Source organism: Halichondria panicea, chromosome 17 (genome assembly GCF_963675165.1).
Source record: "Halichondria panicea chromosome 17, odHalPani1.1, whole genome shotgun sequence".
In the NCBI taxonomy this organism is placed as follows: Eukaryota; Metazoa; Porifera; class Demospongiae; order Suberitida; family Halichondriidae; genus Halichondria; species Halichondria panicea.
In genome coordinates, this window is record NC_087393.1 from 421,890 (window position 1) to 445,331 (window position 23,442).

At 44.2% G+C, this 23,442-nt stretch overlaps 6 protein-coding genes across 7 annotated transcripts; 3 read left to right on the forward strand and 3 right to left on the reverse strand.

Annotated features, from left to right (window-relative positions):
* Positions 1–4: 4 nt before the first annotated feature.
* Positions 5–5,768, reverse strand: LOC135351917 (AP-5 complex subunit zeta-1-like). Its single transcript, XM_064551034.1, has 16 exons — positions 5,646–5,768; positions 5,255–5,392; positions 4,794–5,033; positions 4,146–4,371; positions 4,035–4,098; positions 3,603–3,751; positions 3,332–3,548; positions 3,228–3,265; positions 2,963–3,128; positions 2,723–2,798; positions 2,313–2,415; positions 1,725–2,101; positions 1,202–1,460; positions 952–1,029; positions 581–751; positions 5–260 (listed from the first exon to the last, which is right to left on the reverse strand). Exons 1-16 carry the CDS (start codon positions 5,705–5,707, stop codon positions 60–62), a joined length of 2,565 nt encoding a protein of 854 aa, XP_064407104.1. The 5' UTR covers positions 5,708–5,768; the 3' UTR covers positions 5–59.
* A 119-nt stretch (positions 5,769–5,887) lies between these two features.
* On the reverse strand, positions 5,888–11,822 carry LOC135351916 (E3 ubiquitin-protein ligase RBBP6-like). The gene is made up of 14 exons (XM_064551033.1): positions 11,706–11,822; positions 11,429–11,626; positions 11,129–11,222; positions 10,832–10,859; positions 10,182–10,295; positions 9,921–10,009; positions 9,686–9,842; positions 9,490–9,623; positions 9,078–9,342; positions 8,399–8,831; positions 8,118–8,229; positions 7,811–7,909; positions 6,770–7,677; positions 5,888–6,611 (listed from the first exon to the last, which is right to left on the reverse strand). The coding sequence occupies exons 2-14, from the start codon at positions 11,595–11,597 to the stop codon at positions 6,028–6,030; spliced, it is 3,186 nt and encodes a 1,061-aa protein (XP_064407103.1). The 5' UTR covers positions 11,598–11,626; positions 11,706–11,822; the 3' UTR covers positions 5,888–6,027.
* Positions 11,797–13,443, forward strand: LOC135351918 (diphthine methyltransferase-like). The gene is made up of 6 exons (XM_064551035.1): positions 11,797–12,091; positions 12,146–12,230; positions 12,285–12,373; positions 12,625–12,849; positions 12,895–12,960; positions 13,054–13,443. Exons 1-6 carry the CDS (start codon positions 11,832–11,834, stop codon positions 13,385–13,387), a joined length of 1,059 nt encoding a protein of 352 aa, XP_064407105.1. The 5' UTR covers positions 11,797–11,831; the 3' UTR covers positions 13,388–13,443.
* On the reverse strand, positions 13,413–14,805 carry LOC135351919 (uncharacterized). Of its 2 annotated transcripts, none has more exons than XM_064551037.1 (5): positions 14,555–14,805; positions 14,402–14,495; positions 14,128–14,287; positions 13,764–13,921; positions 13,413–13,661 (listed from the first exon to the last, which is right to left on the reverse strand). In XM_064551037.1, the coding sequence occupies exons 1-5, from the start codon at positions 14,767–14,769 to the stop codon at positions 13,470–13,472; spliced, it is 819 nt and encodes a 272-aa protein (XP_064407107.1). In that variant the 5' UTR covers positions 14,770–14,805; the 3' UTR covers positions 13,413–13,469. The 2 variants fall into 2 exon arrangements, with proteins under 2 accessions (XP_064407107.1, XP_064407106.1); XM_064551036.1 differs by having other exon boundaries at positions 13,419–13,684; positions 13,766–13,921.
* LOC135351922 (uncharacterized) lies at positions 14,793–15,875 on the forward strand. The gene is made up of 2 exons (XM_064551041.1): positions 14,793–14,914; positions 15,069–15,875. The coding sequence occupies exons 1-2, from the start codon at positions 14,874–14,876 to the stop codon at positions 15,751–15,753; spliced, it is 726 nt and encodes a 241-aa protein (XP_064407111.1). The 5' UTR covers positions 14,793–14,873; the 3' UTR covers positions 15,754–15,875.
* A 5,395-nt stretch (positions 15,876–21,270) lies between these two features.
* LOC135351920 (uncharacterized) lies at positions 21,271–22,395 on the forward strand. Its single transcript, XM_064551039.1, has 2 exons — positions 21,271–21,368; positions 21,486–22,395. The coding sequence occupies exons 1-2, from the start codon at positions 21,330–21,332 to the stop codon at positions 22,275–22,277; spliced, it is 831 nt and encodes a 276-aa protein (XP_064407109.1). The 5' UTR covers positions 21,271–21,329; the 3' UTR covers positions 22,278–22,395.
* Positions 22,396–23,442: the final 1,047 nt, after the last annotated feature.

A 23,442-nucleotide genomic window follows, 5' to 3' on the forward strand; every position in this document is an offset into this window, starting at 1 on the left:
ATAATAATAAAATAGAAAACTTTCTCATCAGATACACACACAGTATGAAGATACAAAAATTATTCTGCTTTAATGTTCCTGGACACAGACTGTAAGAGATACGCTATACTTTTCTGTTTGTTCATGTCCTGGTCCCCTCCGCTGTGTGGGGTGGGCGGAGTCAGCACTGCCGAGGCTATACTGGGGATCTTGAGTACATGTACCAGCTCGTTGGCTCGACTGAGGAGCATCTTGTGAGTGGCAGGATCGCTGGTCACCTCCTACACAGTGTGTGGGTGGGTGTGGGTGTGTGAGTGGGGGGGGGGGTGTGAATAAAGTAATGTACTAGGAAATATTCATGCAGCTTCTCTAGCTTGTACAGATGCTACTGTATTACAGTCTATGAGTTGCTAAAAACGTTAAAAACGGTTCGATCAGTGACATTACTTTACACAGTATTGATAGTGTATGTATGGACAACCAGAAAACAGGCCTGATTTAGAGATAAACGGGCCCGAAATAAATCAATAATTACCACACTATAATTAGAAGAGCTTTTATAGTTAGCTATTATTGTTGGCTAGCTGACCACATAACTTACTGATCCTATTTGGAGTATCTTGTTGAGGCAGAGTAGAGCTCTGGGGATGAGGTCTTGACAGCGAGAGGCTATCTTAGCCACTGAGCTCATGATGACCAGCACCAGGCGAGTGGTGCAGTGCTTGCTCTGGTGGAGATTCAGACTAGCCTCCAGCCCCATTGACTCCAGCGTCTGAGTGAGTGTGTGTGTGTGTGGGGGAGGGGAGGGGAGGGGAGGGTGTGTGTGTGTGTGGGGGGGGGGTATGAACAGTATTTGATTCACAGCACAATTGATATTGATATCAAGACAGTGAAATGGCCCCAGGCACAAACTACAATGAATAAGAGAGGCATGTGTAGTATACACACATGTAGTGTGGGATGATTGGTTACCTCAAAGTACTGAGACAGCAGAGCAGTGGTGCAGCGACTGTCATAGCCTGCGTGACTGTACTCCCCCAGTGCCCACACCTGTACATGTGTGTATGTACGTGTGTGTATGGACGAGGACAGGACTACACATCAGGACCCACACACAACACCACTGAGTTGAAACCATACGTAGTTGTCACTAATGAAATATGAATACCATTCACAATAGGTCTTTGTGCCTACATCATCATAAGAGTATACAAATACTTACCAGGTGCATATAGAAGTGCTCCCCCGCAGAGTTCAAAGAGCGCAGGTTGCTAAGGAAATCGACAATCTCCTGCTTAAAGTCAATCACAAAATGAGAGTGTAGTTTGAACATCTCCATGAGTTGGTCGCTCATGACAACGCGTGTCTGGGATTGGTAGAAGTCTATCTTGTATAGCAGGACGGACCTCTCCATTACCACGGTAACCAGCTGGGAGAGCACCTCCCTGTCATTGCTAAACAGAACCGTCTTGAAAAATAGTCTGTGAATGTGTGGGCGTAGTGTGAGTGTGTGTGTGTGTGTGGGGGGGGGGGGGGTTGAAAGATAACATTAACAAGAATTGTGAGGAACTGCATTTCAGACCAGAGCACCGGGCCACAAACTTTATCGATGCATTCGTAGCTTACATGACATGGTATGAATGGCTGCAGGGGGTACTGCCACTAATTGGAGGGGGGGGGGGGGGCCACATCACACCAACTAACTATCTTATAACAACAACAAAAGTCCCTTATTTACAACACACTTGATCAGTAGTGGTGTGACCCGGGCCATCTCCACAACTCTCTGATGCTCTGAGAAATCCTCCAATAAGAACACGAGTGACTTGAGCTTGTCTATAGTGTCTCCCCTGCCACTCTCACTCCTCTGGAAATGTCCAAACATGAGCTTATGTGTGGGCTCTTGAAATGCAGCCAAACACTTGGCATATGGTGATACTTGGGGGCCAGTGTCTGCTAGGCCAGGGGAGGTCTGCAGGAGGTGGTTAGCTTGTAGGGTGGCCGAGAGACAGGGGAGGTCAAAAGTCGAGTGGAGGACCTCGGAGGCGGTTGCTTTGGAGATGAATGATGGCAGCAACTGTAGAAACTCAGCAATGAAGGTCGTGGGAAACCAGGCCAAGATCTGTGTGGGGGGTTGATAACATACTAGCTTTGCTAAATTTTATTATTTAGCCTGGAACGAGGCTACAATGTGAGCACGCAATCAACATTTCGATCTACAATACAATAATTATTAACAATACGCACGCCTGACAATAATATTGATACACAAGATAGAGTATTACAAACTACGCATTGTGTCTATGCTACAGTATATACTGCTGTACACGTACCTTGAGTATGTTGGGGAAGTACTTGGTGAGGATATTGGTGGAGCCATGGAGTGCCTCTAGGTTGTCCACCAGGTACTCCACAGTGTCGTAGGCCAGCCCAGGACTGGAGGGGAGGGGAGGGAGGGAGGAAGGGAGGGGAAGGGAGGGAGGGAGGGAGGGGGGAGGGGAGGAAGGGAAGGGAGGGAGGGGAGGGGATGGTAGTGATACATGCTCACTGTTTAAGTTACAAGGCACAATAATTTCATACTGGTTAGAAGCTACAATGCACACACTGACTATTTGCTTATTACTTATACAGCCAAAGAGTGTCTAATTGTTGGTACACTACACACACATAAATGTACTGGCTACTATGCTGAGCAGTTACAATCTCATGTACTTATTGTAATAATATTTTCAGCCTCACTCACTCGTTGAATTGACTGGCCAGCACCTGCCCAAAGAAGAGGGCCACAGGTCCCTCCGAATCATACATCTCAGACTCACCTATCAGGGGGGGGGATATCATCAGAGACAGAGAGAGTAATATCACACCTTGCCCACTCAACAACAAAAGCAGTAACAACAATGCATACACACAACATTAACGAGAAGTTTTGATGAGAAATTTTACAAAGTGAATGTATAATTATACGAACTTGTACACTCACCGTGATTGAGGAAGAACTTGACGAGGGCTAACAGGAGGCGGGCATTGGGGATAGGGTTTAGAGTACAACGGGAGTACACTCGACGAATGGTGGGGAAGACCCCGTTAATTAGAGAGCGGCTAAGAGAACAGAGGATGTCCAACAGTGCGATACACTCGTACAAGCACTGTATGTGGGCGTGTGTGTGTGTGGGCGTGTGCGGAAGGGTACAGACGTGTGTGTGTGAGGGCGTGGGCGTGTGTGGTAACGAAATGTACTCACTCACCGCATCAATAAGGTCATCATCCACACTCTTTGAAGGCCCTAAAATCACGAATAATAAAATTAATAACAGAGTACATGTACCACGTACAGTTTAAATAAACTTACTTCTTTCGCATTGATCAATCACTCTCAAGCAGTATTGTACAGCCGAGTCTTTGAGGCCTTGCTTTGTACGTCCACCGAGGATCGGACCAATCAGAGAAGAGGATCCCATTCCAAGTGTTGGTGAGAGGGGGGAGGGCAGTGAGGTTGTGAAGGGGTGAGGCTGTGAGGGTGTGAGAGACGATCTCAAGCTGCCCTGCCGATCATAACTTGAGGTACCCTAGGAGGAAGAGTGTCACGTGATTATCATGTGACTCTTGTGAAATGTACTTACGTGTGCCAGAGATTCGTGTGTGGGTGTGGGGGCGGGTGAGGGGGAGGGACCTGTGAGCCTGTTGTCTCCCGTGAGTGTGGAGAGGAACCAACGACGAAGAAAAGAAAACGTACTAATGTTGAGAAGATGATCCAATGAATATGATTCTCCTATAGTGTGTGTGTGTGTGTGTGTGTGTGTGTGTGTGTGTGTGTGTGGGGGGGGGGGGGTATGTACTATAAGCTGTATAGTGTGTGCTTATAGCCCATACTTTTTCTTCAAAAATGAAGGATTTTGGCCCAAAATAAATCAATATACAATCTTATAGCTTTATCAAAGAACACTAACGCAAGTTATGGGCAGTCAAAGCTACAAAACAGGCTAATTTCAGAAAGGCATATGTGGGGATAATTATGTATTGCATACAAGCTGTGTATAGAGGTACACACTCACCTATGCAAAGAACAGTGAAGATGTCTTGAGACACGGTTCCATCAATCTCCTTGAATGGCACCACCTACACACACACACTGGACAATAGACCACACCCACTACCACACCCACCTGTCTTTTAGCACCACTCTTAAACAGACTCCCGGTGAGACTAGACGATGGCAGACTGTACGTGTTCCGTCCTGCCCCTCGTAACCAGTTCCCCAGCTGTCCACTGACCCCCCTCAGTCGGTCCTCAGGCACACGCTCGAGCCCTCGGCCGTGGGAACAGAGGGTGTGGAAACAGGAGAGGGACGCGAGGAGACGCTCCTCTTCAGAGCCAGGCTGCATCAACCAGCTGTGTGTGCGTGCAGGAGGTAGTTGCATTAGTGAGAAGTAGATTGAAAGCCTGGATTCATCCTCAGAAAGTGTTCTCATGCTAAGTTCATTTAGAGTTGGCTCTGTAACTAGAGTTCTGATGGTCCAAATTCAACGATTTCTTGATTTTTTGAAAGCTTATAAAGAAAATTGGAATAGGCCATAATTTCCCATTTTCAAAAAATAACCATGGTATTTGTCAAAAACAGGCCGAATTAGACTTTTGATTTTAACACATCATCTGAAAAGGCCTCTCTCTAAGCATTCAGAAAATCATAAAATTAACGTTATTGGACCAACAAAACTAAAGTTATGGCTGTTCAAAGATGCTCTATTAATTGTAACGCTCTATGGATTCATACCATTTAAAGACTATCACAATAAAAGATGGGAGGGGCTTACTTGACTAGCTTGGGTGCTAGAGTGCTGAGCTTCTCCTGACAGTTGGTCTGGGCCAATAGGACGGGGAGGAAGTACGGCACATTGCTCATCTCCACAGGGGGTTTGAAGTCGCTCACGGCAACATGTCTAGAGGGAGAGAGGTCTTGTAGCACGACACTGGCCAGGAGCCGTACGCGGGGACCTCCCTGTTCCGGTTCCAGAATCAGACTTTGCAGCAGACGGAATATGTTTGTTGACAGACTGTGTGTGTGTGGAATGGGAAAATTGTTAGTCCAGATTGCTTAGCCATGGAACCCACCACTACTAACAGAGCATACTATTAGCTCTGGTAAGCCCAATAATCAACCTTCCCATTCTTAGATATTAAACTCTGAAATATTACAGCTAACACGTTCTACCTTTAAAGTAGACCTTCTACTACCTGTACATAACAAAAATAATAATAACAGAGTGCTACTTACTTGCGACTGTACTTTGTGGCTGCAGTAAGGACATATAGTTGTCTGAGCAGAGTGAGGCAGCCAGGTCCTCTGTCACTGGACTGGAGCACCTCCCTTAATGACCCCACCCATTCCTCAAACTCTTTACCGTGGACACCTCTGTCAAATCAACCCAGCAATAAGTACAGATAATAATTAAGTATTTAAAGTGAAATTTTATGATCTATCCAAAAGTATAAGGATAGAATCGTAAATTGGGGATAAAAACAGTACGGTATGCATGCTACATGGAACCAACATTGCTTATTGTTCGTTGAGTGAAGTTTTATACATTGGGGCCAAAGTTCTGTCAATACAAATAATTATAAGCTTAACTCTCTACAGACTAGCTGTATTGCATAGTCTCTCTCACCTAGCTTGCTGGTAGAGGGTGTCCTCAAGAGAGCTGCCATTGCTCCCTGGAGAAAAAGACATCTTTGACCTCAGCTCATGGAATAGGATTTGGCAAAGATCGCTTGAGCATGAGTGGGTGGGGCTGGAGGTTGCAGACTAGCTAGCCCCACCCACTTTTGATGCCTTGACCTCTCTCTCTGAGGTGCGGTTAATTTATGAGACTAAAGCAAATTAACACTGAACACTTCATGCTTCAAAATGTTTCAATATCAAAATAATAATAATAATCATAAATAGAATTTGGAATTGATAATTATACAGATAATTATATACAAATAATATTTTGTACAGAAAACTGAACAGCTGAAAAGTTAAGTTAACTAGTTAGTCTGTCCACTAGTTCAGTGTCTCGAAGATTTTGATTTTTTGGCCTTATCAACCTTTCTAATCTTGTACTCATCTCGATGTAACTTTGCTGCCTTTTTAATTTTTCTATCACGAGAATCCTTCTTAGATCTACTGTGCTCTTTTTTCTTCTTACTCTTTACTGCCTTCTCCTTCTCTCTTCGATCCCTGCTCTTACTACTACTCGAGTGCTTGCGTTTAGAACGCTGCTTCAACTTCTGTAACTTCTTGCGAGCAATTCTCTCGGCCTCAGAATCTTCAGACTCACTACTACTGGAGCTGCTGTCGTACTCATCACTGCTAATTACAGGCGCTGGTTTGCGTTTCTTGATTTTTTTAGTGTGAACTATGGTCTCAGGAATTGGAATCGGTTCTAACGGTATGGAAGATGGAAGGGGCTCGATTATGTTTTCCAATTCTCGTTGTTTGTCCAATTCTCGTTTTTTCTTAGCTCGCTCGATTTCGGCTCGCAGGTCCTCTTCTGGTGAGAGTGGTTTGGGGGTGTGGCTTGCTTGTTGGGCGACATACGGTGTTATTGGACGTGACCCTCCACTGTCACTGATCTCACCGTCCTCCTTGCCTGTGTGACAACAACCATGACAACCTGCTTTACACACTATGTGTACATGCACATGTACATGTATGTCCCTAATTACCAATGCAATTAAAATTAATATTAATGGTTACAGCAACTTAGCGTTCAACCAAATAACCTGAAATCCACCAAGCTGCTCTTACCTCCACCTTCCTCCTTGTCAGTCTCAGTCTCTGGTGTGACTCCACCCAGGACCACACCCAACTCTTGATCCAGGCCGTCAATATCTCCATCGATATGGACTTCCACTAATACTCCATCATCAACATCGCTACTCACAGCCGTCTGAGTGTCCTCATTCAGTTCCACTTCTATTGTAGAACTATCCTGATCCGGAACCAGAATGGAAAGATCATCCTTCTCCATATTATTATTATTGTTCAACTCATCGCTATCAGGTTCTTGAACTGTACTAGTCTCCAGGGACTTCCCCTCCACATCTGGTGTGACCTGCTCTGCCTCCTTCAAGGAGCTAGCTTCAGAGGTGTCTACGATGGAGGATGGTTCGCTGGTTCCCTGTTCTTGGCTTTGACTCTCTCCGACTTCCATAGCGTCTATTGAAGGTGTGGTTGCGGCCTCCCCCTCTTCACGAGTACTTCTGCTGTGTCTGTGCTTTCTCTTGCTTCTCTTCTTATTCTTGTGTTTATGAGAGCCGTTTTCCTCACCCTCTGAGGGCCCATCAGTACGAGATAAAGCAACATCAACTTTAGATCTTTTCCGATCTGGAGATACGCTTCGACTGCGATGTCTTTTAGTCGTTCTTTTCGACACTTCCTCCTTTTTCTCTCGGCTGTGTGGGCGTTTTCGGTGTGAGCGATGTTTGGTGGTGTGTTCAGTTTCTCGTTCTTGCACGTGTCGTGATCGTTTGTGTGCGTGCGTTTTTATTTTCCTTGAAGTTGTTTTGTGCTTCTTTTGGTGAGGGGATCGAGAACGTGATCGAGAATCGTAGCTCCATGATCTGGAACGGGATCTGCTATTCGAGCCGGTATTGGATCCTGACCAACTGGAATTGGAACCAGGAGTGTTAGATCTACTGCCAGTCTTTTTTGTCCTGGAAGAATTTTAGAATGAGTTACATGTATGTACAATTGCGTTGGGTACATGCATGTACAATGTACGTTATTCACTAGTTTCAGACAACAACTTGAATACAAGATACACGATCAATGAATAATTTTACTCACAAAAGTTTCAACAGCTTCTGTTGTCTGTAGAATTCGTCGGCACTGAGTGGCGGAGGGGAGGGGCTAGTCTTGCCATGGCTCAGGAGGAGGTCAGCAGCACTGGAGGGAGGAAGAACCTCACTTACATGATTGTACATGGTGATACAACGATCAGTATAGACGGAATTTTGGGCCTAATTAAGATTGCTACTTAACATCTAGTTCACCTGACATCAATCAACAAACGAATCGGCTAGGTTGACCCCCTAGCTTACATGCGGAAGATGTTGTGCCTCTACAGTACTGAGACTACACTATATATGCACACCTGGTTAGTCGTGGTTGAGGGAGCAAGGTGGGAGCCAGGAGGTGGGCGGGAGGATAGACACCAGGACGCAGGAGGTGGGCCCTGGGGTCCATTTTTATCACTGGTACACTTCCTGTGAGGCAGGAAGTACAGGAATGCTAGTATTGCTGTGTAGTCAGCAGTATTTACATGACTTGTACAGATGCTAAGTCATGTAATAGTAAATGCTAGCTAAGTAATTTAACCTGGAGGCAACAGTACATACAATCAACGTATGTAGATACTGTATACAATATGGTTACCTGCTGAGCTTATACCAGCCAGACCATTCAGCATAATCTTTTCTAGTTTCAAGTTTGCCTCTGCCAGGAGAGGGGAGTCCGGGGTACATGGTGTAGGCGGGCTGGCAGGTGTAACCATAGTGTTGCTCTCACTGACAGCAGCTGCTGTGCTGTTGGTGACTGCCTCGCTGGCTGTCTTATCTGAAGGACCATCTGTAGTGTCGTTGTTGTTTCGTGGAGAGTTGATTTCAGTGATTGTGGTAGAAGTGGAGTCTTGTGATTGAGTAGCACTGGTTGTGAGGATGGTGGAAGCCTTAGCAGTGGTGTGTGGGGATTGTGAGGGTGTGGGTGTGGGGGCGGGGAGACGGATGGCCAGCGGAGCTTGTTTGACGAATCCCCTAGCAACTGCTTCGCTTTTCTCCTCAGCTGCCTTCAGTTGGAAATTCTTAGCAGCCTGCATACGAGTGTGTGTGTGTGTGTGTGTGTGTGCGTGCGTGCGTGTGTGTGTGACAATGCAATGAGGCTAAACCTGTAAAGGTTGTACAGTTAAAGCAATTTTATAACTATATTGAGCATGAAAGAGAGAAATCTCTTAGATAATTATTATGCATAACATACACTATTAGCGTAAGCTTTCCCAGCTCATCAAAAGTACATAAAGAAGATATAGACACAACACTAGACCACACACACTACTCACTGTTCTGAGTGCTTTGTTGGGAGCCAGTCTCTCTGGTGACACATCAGAGGCCTTACACATGGGACAAGTGAACTCCTTCTCACAGAGGTGGTCCTGGATACACTCATAACAGAAGCTCTCCCCACAGCAAGGGATGATGACTGCATCGCGTACCAGCTCCTTACACAGATGACAGAGAAGCTCCGGTGGAACCTTGGCCTCTTTAGGAGCCTCCATTGCAGCACCTGTCTTCTTGCCCTTCATCTGGGAGTTGAGGAATGCTTGACTGTGTGTGTGTGTGTGTGGAGTGTGTGTGTGTGTGTGGAGTGTGTGTGTGTGTGTGTGTGTGTGTGTGTGGGGGGGGTTAACTATGTATGAAGGACATTAATGATAATTTTCGTAACATTTTTTATATAACAGATATGTGACTTACTAGTCTACGGCTCGTACAACAAGGTTGCCATGACGATCCATCATAGCCCCCTGTACGTCGCCAGGGGCAGGGATCAACTGATTGGACGGAGTTCCTCGGACGGGCTTGTAGCGGTAGTTGTCGAATTTGGGGTCCTATATCGCAAAAAAACAACATTATTAATCATTTATCGTGAATAAAGAGAGTACACACATACCCCGTTGGTTGGGCATTGATTGATGAAGTGCCCTTGTTGCCCACAGCGATAGCAGCGATAGGTGGGCGGAGGAGGTCTCGTCATCATACCCCCACCACCTACACCACCTCCTCCTCCTCCGCCACCTCCTCTGCGAGGGCCAGCAAACTTGACATACCTGTAAAGAAGCAGATCAACTTGAATAGACCGTACACTCAGTATGGAAAGCAGTGTACGTAACACGTAATGTGTGTACCTTGAAGGGTTGTAGTCCTCAGCCGATTGGTTCATCATGGCAATCATCTTCTCCTCTTCAGTCGCATTTGCCTTGGAGAGGTCGGGCATCTGTACAGCCAGGGGGTGGGAATGATGTATCACCCTTATCAGCGTAAACTACTATATTGGCTTTATTCATGCTTAGTTAGGAAATTTCCATACAATGTCCTAGGACATTCAATGGTTGTTAATTAAACCACAAGAATTTGTGAGTGCACCATTTTATTTGTGGTACACGCACCTTGGCGAGTTGTTCGGCGGATAGCTTCCCGTCCTGCACCGTCTCCGAGGCCGAGGTAAGTGCAGGGAGGGCAGTGGAGGGGATTCCCCCGGTAGTGGTAGCCCTGGACGATGCCTTGAGGAACATAGCATACAGTCATACACAAACGATTACGTGGATGCTACTACATCCTGTAACACGAGTACGGAACAATACCCTTATAGCATACAAGTGCAAGTGCAAATACATGTTGAATACAATGTACAGTACATGCAATATCCATTAATTAAAATTAACAACCGAAATGTACCTCATCATTAATTCACAGAGCAAATTTAGTAATCACTAAAAAAGCCCAAGCAACCATATATCCTAGTAACAGTTCACGTACGACAAGGGAGAAGACAATAGTCACTGAGCACATGCAATGCCTCTAATTAGACACCCACCCACCCCGAAAAAAAAAACTTGATACAACAGTACGGCGGCCAAAGGCAGTCACACGCGTACTTGTACCTGAACATCCATTGCACAAAACTGACTGAATTTGATATATATAATACTAAAGTGATTTTAAGAGTCCTCAGGTATGAGGTAATACTAACAGCAGTCCACTTCTTGAAGGTACGGTAATATAGGTAAGATACAGAGGTGGAGGCTAATAGACATACTGGTTGTGGGAGGGAGGGGTCTTGATTCCTGTAGTGTGTGGGTGTGTGAGATGGGGAACACTGATACATGTACATGTAAGTGAACACACGTACACCATAAAACCAAAACATGTACACACAGTGTATAATCTTGAAACTGTTTTAATAACTATCTTTACGTACATTCAGGAAATGTTTCCAACACGCATTGAGGAAGTAAGTTACTGAACCTCTCAATAGACTATAGACTATACAGTACACACAACAATAGACTCAAGTAACACTGTATGTCAACTGAACTGTGGTGGTGGTACTCACTGTGTTTTGGGTATCTTGGGAGCATTGACGAGGGGAACACGACTGATAATCACCGAGGAGTTGCGTGATACCATCTCATTGTCATCCTTGTACACTGCACACGCACACACAAAGAGATCTCATAATTATAATTATTGGACCACATCCAAATACATAGCACACACAAAGAAACCACGAACATCATAATTATATACACAGGCAGACAAAATCTTGCTCACTTTGGACCTAACAATGATAGGACATGTACGTATACAATAGCACCACATTTATATCTAATATAAACCGTTAATATTTATGTACATTTCTTGCTCTGTGCGTCCCTGACACTCAGAGAGTACTGGTTGGCTCCGCCGATCTTCTTCTGTTTCATTATAGCCTCCTTAAGCTCCCCCAGGGAAATCTGGAGTCCTCCAAACGACACTTTCTCATACTCCAAGTTGCTCTTGAACTTGAAATGGATACAAGACATCTTTGACAACTCTCTTTAGCTCACACACTCTGTAGGAACAAGACAACAGTAACCTGAGTCTAGTAGGGCCTAAAGACAGTACCTAGAGCTATAGTAAAGCTAACTTACCTTCTGTTTGTAATTGTATGGCCAAAGAGACATCAATTAATATTATTTACTAGCGTTCGTAGTCTACATGTGATATCGTATCTATTTAGACGGAATAGAGAAAAATTGGAAATTAAAATAACCCACATGGCTTTTGCAAAGATGAGCAACTTAGCAACAACACTACTCGAGATGGACACAGTCCTCACTCCAGACTCTGTAGAATGGTGTCCAATGGACTCTGCGAGACCTCTGATAGCGCTGGGGACCTATCAGCTGGACGAGGCGACGAGAGAGAGGCGAGGGTCGCTCAGTCTGTACCAGTATGCGTATGGAGAGGTTGCTTTGACTCAAGTAGCTCAGAATAAAACAGATGATATCAAGAATGGAATCCTGGACATGAAATGGTGTGTGTTCAACAAAGTTCTAGTGTGTAAGACTTGTGTACAGTGCTATCATAGGAGAGGGGACGGTGTGTGTCTGGCCCTGGCTGGTTCTGATGGAACTGTATCGTTACTGAGAGTATCTCAAACACCACATTCAATAGTGAGTATCGTGTGTACATCAGCCACTGCATGTACTGGATGATCGTGTGTACAGGATGTGGAGGTATTGCAGCGTGCTGAGCTGGCTGGTAGCCCTGAACAATCACCCCTCTGTCTGTCTCTAGACTGGAGCAAGTCGACAGAGTAAGCTATAACTGTTTCTGGATGTGTAATAATATCACCTAGAACTTTAATAGTAGCTCAGATAGCTCCACAACAAGAGCCTGACAGTCGCCTAAATAATCGACAGCCATGTGTGTAGTAATCATGATGCTAACGAAACTTTTGTTATACATACATGTATGTACCTATAGCTTAACTAGCCTCTACGCTTAATGAGCTGATTGTGCATGGCTAGTATTCTTATGTCACAAGCTGTGGTGTACGTTATGCAGGAAAGATATTGCAGTAAGTGACTCCAAGGGACAGCTGAGCCTGGTGAAACTGTCAGAGGCAGAAGGAACAGTCTCGAGGCAATGGAGTGCTCATAGCTACGAAGCGTGGATTGTGGCTTTCGGGTGGTACGAACCCTGGACCCTGTACTCTGGTGGTGATGACTCTAGACTGTGTGTGTGGGACTGTAGGACTCCGTGTAGTAGACCAACACTGGTCAGCAAGAGGTAGGGCTATTGTATTTAATTCATGCTTTAATTTGCTCCATGCAGGCACACAATGGGAGTGTGCAGCTTACAATCTCATCCTACTAAAGGCCATCTCCTAGCATCAGGCAGGTGAGCAGTCTCACAGACCCCCCGCATGCATACACATACCCCTCACATGCATACACATATCCCCCCACATGCATATACACTTACCCCCCACAGCTATGACGAGACTCTCCTGCTGTGGGACACTCGGAGCATGACCACACCTCTCAAAGAGGCTCACCTCGGTGGAGGGATATGGAGAATCAAATGGAACACTGAGCACTCAGACCTACTAGCCACAGCTTGTATGCACAATGGCTTCCAGCTGGTCCACTGTCACCTAGACTCCTCTACAGAGCCTGAGGTTGTGTGTGAATATCAGCAGCACAAGTCCCTGGCCTACGGCATAGACTGGACTCCATTACATAGTGGTAGTGATGTCCTAACTCTGGCTAGCTGCTCTTTTTATGATCACTCGATGCACGTTTGGTCTGCCTCCTGTATCACTTAATTCTTTGTATTATACAATTTTGAATCATAATTAATAGTGAAGATTTTAATAGTGAAGATATATACAATTATGACAAATAATTTTAGGAGTTTGGTTTAGACTTCTTATTGACAGAAAGATGTTCACAACTACTTATTCTCTTTCTACATGAGCTAATAGTTAAATCGAGGATTTCAGGCTTTAGTTTCTGTGCCAAGTGATGCGCCCACAAAGCCAGTTCCACATCATGGGCTGTCCAGTGGGTCTTGTCTGGGCCATTAGGGGACACTGTAGCACCATTAGGGGACACTGTAGCACCTGGAAATAGGAGAAACGTGAAATTATACAATCTACATAATTATATAAAAGCATGTTTCTGGCAAACCTAAATATACTAACATATTGTGTTGAGTTCTTTGGCTTTATCTCCCACTGCCTCGGTGTAGGAGAGATAGTGTTTGAGTGTGTAGTCGAGTTTGCCCAGTCCTGGTACAGCCATCACAGCCTCGTCCGCCATAAAGGGAGCATTGTCTGGGGCAGCAGCACACAACAGGGCTGCAAGGGGGGATGATGGTAGGGTACGATGGTTGTTGGGACCACTATAATTAGGACTGGGAACGAAACTATTTCTACAGTCAACATGAAAATCATGCCTTGATTGTTTTTTATGCAAATGCATGAACCTTAAAAAAATTGAAAATATAGGTATACAGTAACAATTAGAGACCACCCTCCCCCCCCCCCCACACACACACACACACCTGAAGCAGTGGCTGGTCCCACTCCCCTCAGCTGACACAGGGTCTCCACCGCTCCCTTCAAATTGGGGAGTAGGGAAAACCCCTTCCTGGTCACCCTCTCCACACTCTCCGGACTGTTCTCTCTGATCAATTCTGTTAAACGAGGCCGAAACTTGCCACGCTAGAGGAAATAAGATTTAAAACAATAATAACTATGAAAATCTAGAAATTGTTTGACCTAATTTCGACCAACTATGGCCGGCCGGCGGGCCGCAGGATTTATCATATGTCATACCGTGAGTTTCCAAGCCATCAGTTTGCAAAGCTCTTCGTGTTTCAAGTGAGGCTCCTCCCTGGAGGACACCACATCAGGGAGCTCATCTTGATACCTGGAGAGGTGAAACATCAATCAATTTATATTGACATTCTATACTGGTTACTTCTATACCATGTGTCCAGTTCAAGCAGAGTGTGTTTCTTTGGCTTTGAGCTCTTTTTCTCCTTCTGTGCAGATATCTCTTCGATGATGGAGTGGTAGCAGTTGTAGGAGGCCCTCCAAAGCTGTAGATCACAGCTCTCAAATAGACCACTTGCAGCAGCAGCCATGCTTAGCTTTGTGAAGGGAGGGGGTGTGTCAGCTCTGGCTATAGTCTTGCGGGCCATACCGCATAAATAAAAAATAAAAACGTCTGGCCCGAACGACTAGCAAGGGGTGTGTCAGCTAGGTGGTCTACCCACGTACGTGGAGTAGAGTATACAGGAACACAATGTCAGCCCAAAGGGAAGGAAGGAGGCTTAGAAGAATCAAGTAAGCTACTCACTTGGTTTACGTAAGCTTTGATCTCATTCACCCATGTTGTTGGTTATGGGTTGCCTATTGATGCATAAAATAGTGGAATCTAGCTGAGTACCTCAGCTATTAATCGGTAGCATATCTCACTCATTGTTAATAATTACCACAGATGGTGGAATGGACAAAAAAAGCAGTTGGTGAAATCTGAAACTCCGACTGAGGAAGGCAGTACGCTTCCAGTGACGTCTGTACGGAAACACAGGAGTACAACAATTGCAGTGAAACAAACAACTGGCTCAGGTCGTGGCTTCCGGTCCCAAATTACAGGATCTGATTTTGTATCTGATACCGATATTACCAGGAATGATGCTGCTCACATGATACACACGCCATCTGCACCACTTCCGAAAGTATATCATAGTTCAAGTGATGAAGACGACGTTACAGAACCAACAGTGGACACCCCATCAACTGATATTACGGACACTCCTACTGATGATGTCATTAAGACTCAGAGTAAACAAAAACGTCGCTACCTTTTATTCTTAGGCAACATTTCCATGGACGCCACACAAGAAGATATTCAGACGCATTTCAAGAAAAAGGGTGTGGTTTTCAAAGAGCTACGACTGCTCACGTACAAAGACACGGGCAAGTCACGAGGGTGTGCTTTTGCAGAGTTTGAAAATGATCGTTTGATGAAAAATGCTCTCAAGTTTCATCGCAGTAAACTGAAGGGAAAGGCAATAAACATCGAGGTGACGTGTGGGGGCGGGGGAAAAGGAGCAGACAGAAGAGCCAAAATTGAACATAAGAACAGGAAACAAAGAGTAGCTAGAGCCAAAAAAATCTAACACTGATTGAAAAAAACTCTACCCTGGAATTTATTGAATAGTAAGTTATTCATTTTTTGGCATGTTCGTTTGTGTGTGTGTGGATTCACTCTGTGGGGAAGTTATGTTTATTTCTTGCTAAATGTCAATACTGAGTATTGTCCAACTGTCACATTAGTGAGCTTGGTCAAGTGTGGAGATGGTTTGTGTTAAGTATCCATGAGGCTGCACGCGCACATGTAATTGAACTGTTAATGTGCAAATTCCAAATAGTTAGAAACTGACTCCAGATTGTCTACTCCCCCCCTCCACCCATAGAGCCGACTCCAGGCTGTCTAGCTCCCCCCCCCCTTAGAGACAATTAATGCATCTTGAAATTCCCCCTTAGTATGATTTTGTGTGGTATAGTTCTCAATGTATGTAGACGCTAATCATTAACGGAACATTCTGTTATCGTTTCATGATCTGTGTACATGTACCTACTTAGTTAAATACGTACATGCTTAACCTCCAAATATCTGCTTATGCTGGGTCAACAGGTTGTTATTCTAGCCTTTGATGGCCATTAGTTGTCCTTACTAGTATAGCTCTATGTGTAACTTTATCCCTTCATAACAGGCGTCATTAAATGCCATTCAGCAATGATAATAGGGAACTGTTTGGAAACGCACAATTATCCATGATATGCGTGAGTGCCTGTTTATGTTGACATGTTTACAGCTGTCTCTTGCTTTGAGTGCAGTCAGTTCACCCCCCCACACACTGACCTCACTACCAAGCTAGCTAGTGAGTCCAGGCAGAGCCATTTTTGCTCATTTTAGCATATACGCTAATTTGGTATGTGCTGTAGCATGGCCTGGGGGTCAACTGTAGCCTAGGTGACATTGTCTGTTCATATGTGGAATGTAGCTTGAAGCATGTCCCTTGGGGCTTTTCATCTAATTGAAGTCTTGAACCTGAAAAACGCCCCACCACTGTAGTAGGGGCAACACGACTCTAAGTAATGAAATGTATGCTGAGTTGTAGATTTGCTTACTATGGAAATAATTGTGTGTGTGCGTGGGTATTGCATAGTTAATGGTGTGCAGTATTATAATAAGTCTACGCATGTACATGCATGTAGGTATATGTACATGCATGTAGGTATATGTACATGCATGTAGGTATATGTACATGCATGTGGGTACATGTACATGCATGTAGGTATATGTACATGCATGTAGGTACATGTACATGCATGTAGGTACATGTACATGCATGTAGGTATAGCTAGCTATTATAGTGACATTATGATTTGTTCCAAAAATAATAATTACGCATATTCTTCATGTGACTCATTATGTTATTGCAGTAGATAATAAGATAAGGTTCCGAATATTCTTTTAATTACATTAAGTCTAGCCAACATTCCGCTGTACATGTGGTGAATGTGGTGATCTTAGTAAGCCAATGGTTAGGGGGTTCTCTGTCGTGGCCTTGCTGCCGCTGTGGTGATCTTAGTAAGCAGATGGTTAGGGGGTGCTCTGTCGTGGCCTTGCTGCCGCTGTGGTGATCTTAGTAAGCCAATGGTTAGGGGGTGCTCTGTCGTGGCCTTGCTGCCGCTGTGGTGATCTTAGTAAGCAGATGGTTAGGGGGTGCTCTGTCGTGGCCTTGCTGCCGCTGTGGTGATCTTAGTAAGCAGATGGTTAGGGGGTTCTCTGTCGTGGCCTTGCTGCCGCTGTGGTGATCTTAGTAAGCCAATGGTTAGGGGGTGCTCTGTCGTGGCCTTGCTGCCGCTGTGGTGATCTTAGTAAGCAGATGGTTAGGGGGTGCTCTGTCGTGGCCTTGCTGCCGCTGTGGTGATCTTAGTAAGCTAATGGTTAGGGGGTTCTCTGTCGTGGCCTTGCTGCCGCTGTGGTGATCTTAGTAAGCAGATGGTTAGGGGGTTCTCTGTCGTGGCCTTGCTGCCACTGTAGTGATCTTAGTAAGCAGATGGTTAGGGGGTGCTCTGTCGTGGCCTTGCTGCCGCTGTGGTGATCTTAGTAAGCTAATGGTTAGGGGGTGCTCTGTCGTGGCCTTGCTGCCGCTGTGGTGATCTTAGTAAGCTAATGGTTAGGGGGTTCTCTGTCGTGGCCTTGCTGCCGCTGTGGTGATCTTAGTAAGCAGATGGTTAGGGGGTTCTCTGTCGTGGCCTTGCTGCCGCTGTGGTGATCTTAGTAAGCAGATGGTTAGGGGGTGCTCTGTCGTGGCCTTGCTGCCGCTGTGGTGATCTTAGTAAGCAGATGGTTAGGGGTGCTCTGTCGTGGCCTTGCTGCCGCTGTGGTGATCTTAGTAAGCAGATGGTTAGGGGGTTCTCTGTCGTGGCCTTGCTGCCGCTGTGGTGATCTTAGTAAGCAGATGGTTAGGGGGTGCTCTGTCGTGGCCTTGCTGCCGCTGTGGTGATCTTAGTAAGCAGATGGTTAGGGGGTGCTCTGTCTGTGGCCTTGCTGCCGCTGTGGTGATCTTAGTAAGCTAATGGTTAGGGGGTGCTCTGTCGTGGCCTTGCTGCCGCTGTGGTGATCTTAGTAAGCAGATGGTTAGGGGGTGCTCTGTCTGTGGTCTTGCTGCCACTAGCAACTGACCACCCTGCATGTATAATAAATGATGTAATGTTCGTGTGATGTTACAAGGTGATTTGTATGCCATAATTATAGCGGGTAATTTTCGGGGCGGCAAAACATTGGTGGTTGAGCAATATTTAGTCACTTTGTGAGGATAATATTTTCGTGTTTGCACTGCAGGTAAAGGTAGGCAAGGTCACTTCATTCGTGGGTAGTGCATGGTCAGAGCTTCAACCACAAAAATCACGAATATTTTGCCCCCACGAAAATGACCAGCTATACGGTAGTTACTCATCAAGTGTTTGCAATTCCCCCCCTCAACCTCTCACACATGGTCAGCGTCCGCTGGATTTTGTCTAATGTTAATTGTTATTTCTGGAAATTGAGTTTCCCTTGAACTGACCTGCTTTCGGATCTTGTGTATATCTAAAGAATTAATAACGGAGATAATAATTAGACATACATTACTACTACATGTTTTTAATACCCCAAGTAAGTGCACCTGTCGTGTTGAATTCCGATAATTTCTATAATCCTGCCAGGAATGTGCAATGCATTAGCGCACACTAGTGTAGCAGTGGAGTGGGTGTGGCTCCATTTATTGCTCTGGTGTAAGATTGTATAGCCGGTAATTTTCGGGGGACCAAACATTCGTGGTTGAGCAATATTTAGTCACTTTGTGGATAATATTTTCGTGGTTGCTGCTTGCACTGCAGGTAAAGGTATATAGGCAAGGTCGCTTCATTCGTGGGTAAAATAGTAAGAGCTTCAACCATGCACGAAAACCACGAATATTATGTCCCCCAGAAATTACCAGCTATACAATATATTGATGTATTGCGGCACACTTTGCTTATAGGTTTATGGTATGTAACTTCGTTTCCTGATACTAGCGTATAATTCCTGGTAATGTGTGCGGTAGAGACAGCATCACAATGGCATGCCCTTGATGAATTAAAACAGCATTTTTTTCTAGCCCCAAAATGAGTAAACTTTAGATATAGTTGAAACGAATAATAGTTGAAATACGATTTCTGATCTATGTCGCCTAATCACCCGTGTCCTCCCACTTCCTGTAAAACGAGAAGTTCAGCCGTAGCCTTTAATTAGAGAGCACATCCTTCCTTTGTCTTATCCGGATAATCCACTAATTGTTGATGAGATTGTTTCACGTCCAATTAGCCTCCACTCATGGTTTCTATTCATTATAATGATCATTTGTGGGACGATTGCTGAGTAATTAGTGACCATTCATCATGTCAAGCTGAGCTCACACATGGCGTAGTCAAATTGCAGTGATCCGTATTATTGTACTTAATGAAGCGTGTTGCGACCGTTGTGCAGCTATGGTGAACGCGAGTGGGGGTAATATTCCATTGAGGCTGCACTCTTGTACATATGTAGCCATGACCACTCTCTATAATACAGCCAGAATGTAAGGATCTGTGTTTAGTAAAGTAGTTTCACCTGGCACAGTATTTTGCAAACATTTTATGATTTTCTCAAAGGGAACGAGGCTAGCTTATAATTATATGTGGTTAGTATATATACACATGTACATGTAATAATGTTCATTGATATGCAAACTGATTATGATAATTAATTTTTCATACCCACACGCACGCACGCATGCTCGGAGTTTGGATATGTTATGTAACCACTAGTAACAATTATCTCCCTCTGTTGTCCATTCCACCTCCTCTGTGATATTGTATGAGCGTACGTAAAGTATCACTTCTATTGTTACATTAAGTAAAGTGTTATATTAAAATTCTATTTTGGTCATTTCCTTCTACTGAGAGTAAAATAAGATACTCTTGCTCTACCCATTAGCAATAAGGAAATCAAGTTATGATAAGAATTTCCATCTCACCACGTTTCTAAGAATACTAGTAGTTGATTCAGTGCTCTTAGTGTTTAAGTGCTTTTAGTGTTTATTTGTAACCTGTGCTGGCAGGACACATGTGTTAGTTTGTCTTGTGCCAGCGGCGGCTCGGGTGATTGGTGGGAAGAAATGAATGACGCTTATGTTCAACAATGTTAAGCATGTTAGGTCCATATTCCTGGTAGCTAGAGGCACCATTATAATCGTATGCCCGCCCTTTACAGATTAAACAGCACATTTTCCGGTCCCAATTGAGGTAGTTAAAAGTACTATTTATCAGGAAATGGCGCGTGTCCTCCACCCACCTATACTACTAGAAGCCAGAATTTAAGTATTTTCCTGTTTTGGCTTACATGTATACTGTAGAGGCTCCAGTGAGCACAGTGTAGTAGGTATCCTGTAGTCCACATGTTGTGATCGGTCACCCGTGGTTATCTATCCCTGTGATCTATTCAGTGCCTAGTGATGTGGGCCTGTTACAATGTATCAGTGAATCAGTCCATGGGATACTAGACTGTCAATACCATAGACTGTCAATAGAGTGGGTGCGATTATGTCTCATGAAATACTTCTATGGTGTCCAATAATTAAAAGTGTGTGTTCAAAATTATTGGACATTTTAAGTGTATATAATATGTATACACGCGTACTAGTATTTTCATAGTTGTGTTTTAGGTACTTTCCACAATGCATGAGAGGATCATGTGATATGTAGGTAGAGGCTGTGGGAGTATTGTACCCTGACCCTGGCATGGGTGGTCTTTTTCAGTCAGACATACACAGCAGCAGTCGTATTTTGGATGAAATTTCATTCGCTAAAGCCATTATTAGCTTTAGATTAGATAACTTAACGTAGCTAGCTTCAACCAGTACTAGAGTTACAGAATGTAATCTATGTGTGTGTCTGGTAACAAGTTCAGCAGAGAGTAAGTGGACACTACATATCGGCTATTGAGCTGCACCTGGCCTGCATTGTCATAGCTATCATGTTCACTTCCTCATACCTACTATTCATTCAAGCATGAAGCCTGTAGCGTGAAAGTGCCAATTCTCTATAAAAGCAATCATTATCTGATCTAGGACAACAATTCACTTGAAAACTAAAAGTCTCTCATAGCTATTGGAACAGTATAATGTCTTCTCAAAGATCAAGCAGTTTGCCCATGATTCAGGTATAGACAGTAGAATATAAAGATTGTACTAGTACTAGACTAATAGTTTAAAATTATATGTACAACAGCATTAAATAATGATCATATATTTAACGATATTGTTCTTTCTTTGCACAGGTTAACACTCCTGAAAGAGTACCAAGGAACATCCTTCCTAAAGAGATCCTCGACCTGCTCAATGAAGTGAAGCAGATGAGAGATGTCACTCAGTCTCTAGTGTGCGACTGCAATGAACCAGATTGTCCCTTCCAAGAAGACCACTCCATTAATATCGACCAAGTCGAGTTTGACTTGTTTTCAGACTCTCCCAGAGCAAGACGAAATGGTGTTTCAAAAAGTGTGCACCCCAGCGGTTTGTTGCTGTCCAGCTCCACAAAAGGAATTGAGAAAAGACGAGATGGAACTATAGTGGAGAGAGATGGTCCAAGATCGATTTCAAGTGAAGACAGTTTAGAAAAGAGACTTAGAAAATCACACATGTACAATAGTAGTCAACAGTTGGGACAACACTTGAGTGTTTCCAGCACAGTGCTCTCAGATTATGACGATTGCCTTGTAGACAGTGATAATTTATTTGGGACTAGCAGTGACGATGATTCAACTTTTTCACGGTTTGAGGTATCAAGGAAACAAATAAAAATGCGAAAAAATGCGACAAAGCACAAGAGACGTGTGACTATCGTGTGTGGATCATGTAACACCTTACCAACACAGATAAGAATGGGTTCAGACTCTCGCCGGTTCTCTCAGCACTTACGTAATGCAGCTAGTCTTCCATCGTGCGTGTTCTTTGAAGACGATGAAATGAGTCTGTCAACTTGTTCGAGTTCATCGAGTATCAGCACTTCACAACATGCTCCCTGTCTTACAAACTTTGCTAGGCAACACAATGGACTCATTACAGCATGACTGCTGCATATTTTGTGTGTACATGTATGTCTTTGTGTGCTTTGTGTGCTTTTGTGTATGTGTAATAAATCAATTTGCGTACAACCCCAACATTCCAATAACATACCGCAAAAATCAAGCTGAAGTTTTTCTAATTGCATGCGGGCGGGCGGGCGGCTATTCACCTTATGAATCTCATTATTTTGCACGCACTATTTTGTGCCGCATGGACCATTATGCGCATGCGTAGTAGAAATAATGGGATAGAAATCCAAATCTGATGCCAGAAACTAGCCTCGAGACCAGGCCGATTAAAATACGTATTTTAATCGGCCTGGTCTCGAGGCTAACCAGAAACCAAACTCGAGAGTATTACTTGGAGTGGCCTAATAGTGGTTGGGTCGAAAACAGCAAAAAGCTCCCCTCTGGATCTCACCCAAGACACAAGACACAGTTATTTTGAGTTTATATATCTGTTGCCCATATCATTTGTGACATTTGTCTGAATTGCATGTTGGATGAGCCGCTGGCAAAAGGATGTAAACAAGATGGGTAACCCTAAAAGGAACGCCCATTAGAATAGACACAAAACGTCATTACTTAAAATATTGTACGTGGTTTCCCAGGACCACTTATTAACGCATGCATGCAGCGAAAAAAGTTTACAAACAAGTGCAAAAAACATTTTATGAAAAAATGGGAAGAGTAGGGTTGGAAGAGCATGTGCACTGAAGTAACAAAAAGTTTGAAAACAAGATTGTGGGTTGGTATAGTCTTGCATGCTCCAACTAGTTGGGGGTGGGGCACGATCTTTATAACAGTTGGGTCCAGCACTACTTCGAGTTTTGAGTGGGCAGGGCTCATCTGTAGAGTCTCAAAATTTTACACCATGTGTTTCGGTGCTGTAACTGTTAATTTGAAAAAGCCTCATTCAAATGCGTCATTATGTAGAAACACATGCAAGTTGATGGTCAAATAGGTGATCAAGCGTGTCAAATAAAGAAAGAGGTGTAACGAGAAGTAGTGCTGGACCCAACTGTTAAAGATCGTGCCCCACCCCCAACTAGTTGGAGCATGCAAGACTATACCAACCCACAATCTTGTTTTCGAAGTGTTTGTTACTTCAGTGCACATGCTCTTCCAACCCTACTCTTTCCCATTTTTTCACAAAATGTTTTTTGCACTT

What these genes read in the sequence shown, in the direction of transcription:
- LOC135351917 (XM_064551034.1), bottom strand. Translation starts at nt 5,707, where the DNA reads ATGTCTTTTTCTCCAGGGAGCAATGGCAGCTCTCTTGAGGACACCCTC. An exon ending in CTTCACTGTTCTTTGCATAG is followed by an intron (nt 3,752 to 4,034) that starts GTGAGTGTGTAC and finishes CACACACTATAG; the next exon opens with GAGAATCATATTCATTGGAT. An exon ending in TGCTGTCTCAGTACTTTGAG is followed by an intron (nt 752 to 951) that starts GTAACCAATCAT and finishes ACACTCACTCAG; the next exon opens with ACGCTGGAGTCAATGGGGCT.
- LOC135351916 (XM_064551033.1), bottom strand. Translation starts at nt 11,597, where the DNA reads ATGTCTTGTATCCATTTCAAGTTCAAGAGCAACTTGGAGTATGAGAAA. An exon ending in CCCAAGATACCCAAAACACA is followed by an intron (nt 10,860 to 11,128) that starts GTGAGTACCACC and finishes CACACACTACAG; the next exon opens with GAATCAAGACCCCTCCCTCC. An exon ending in ATCAATGCCCAACCAACGGG is followed by an intron (nt 9,624 to 9,685) that starts GTATGTGTGTAC and finishes TTTGCGATATAG; the next exon opens with GACCCCAAATTCGACAACTA.
- LOC135351918 (XM_064551035.1), top strand. Translation starts at nt 11,832, where the DNA reads ATGGCTTTTGCAAAGATGAGCAACTTAGCAACAACACTACTCGAGATG. An exon ending in CTCAAACACCACATTCAATA is followed by an intron (nt 12,231 to 12,284) that starts GTGAGTATCGTG and finishes TCGTGTGTACAG; the next exon opens with GATGTGGAGGTATTGCAGCG. An exon ending in GACTGGAGCAAGTCGACAGA is followed by an intron (nt 12,374 to 12,624) that starts GTAAGCTATAAC and finishes TACGTTATGCAG; the next exon opens with GAAAGATATTGCAGTAAGTG.
- LOC135351919 (XM_064551036.1), bottom strand. Translation starts at nt 14,769, where the DNA reads ATGGCCCGCAAGACTATAGCCAGAGCTGACACACCCCCTCCCTTCACA. An exon ending in TGATGGCTTGGAAACTCACG is followed by an intron (nt 14,288 to 14,401) that starts GTATGACATATG and finishes TATTTCCTCTAG; the next exon opens with CGTGGCAAGTTTCGGCCTCG. An exon ending in CAAAGAACTCAACACAATAT is followed by an intron (nt 13,685 to 13,765) that starts GTTAGTATATTT and finishes TCCTATTTCCAG; the next exon opens with GTGCTACAGTGTCCCCTAAT.
- LOC135351922 (XM_064551041.1), top strand. Translation starts at nt 14,874, where the DNA reads ATGTCAGCCCAAAGGGAAGGAAGGAGGCTTAGAAGAATCAA. An exon ending in AGGAGGCTTAGAAGAATCAA is followed by an intron (nt 14,915 to 15,068) that starts GTAAGCTACTCA and finishes TAATTACCACAG; the next exon opens with ATGGTGGAATGGACAAAAAA.
- LOC135351920 (XM_064551039.1), top strand. Translation starts at nt 21,330, where the DNA reads ATGTCTTCTCAAAGATCAAGCAGTTTGCCCATGATTCAG. An exon ending in GCAGTTTGCCCATGATTCAG is followed by an intron (nt 21,369 to 21,485) that starts GTATAGACAGTA and finishes TTCTTTGCACAG; the next exon opens with GTTAACACTCCTGAAAGAGT.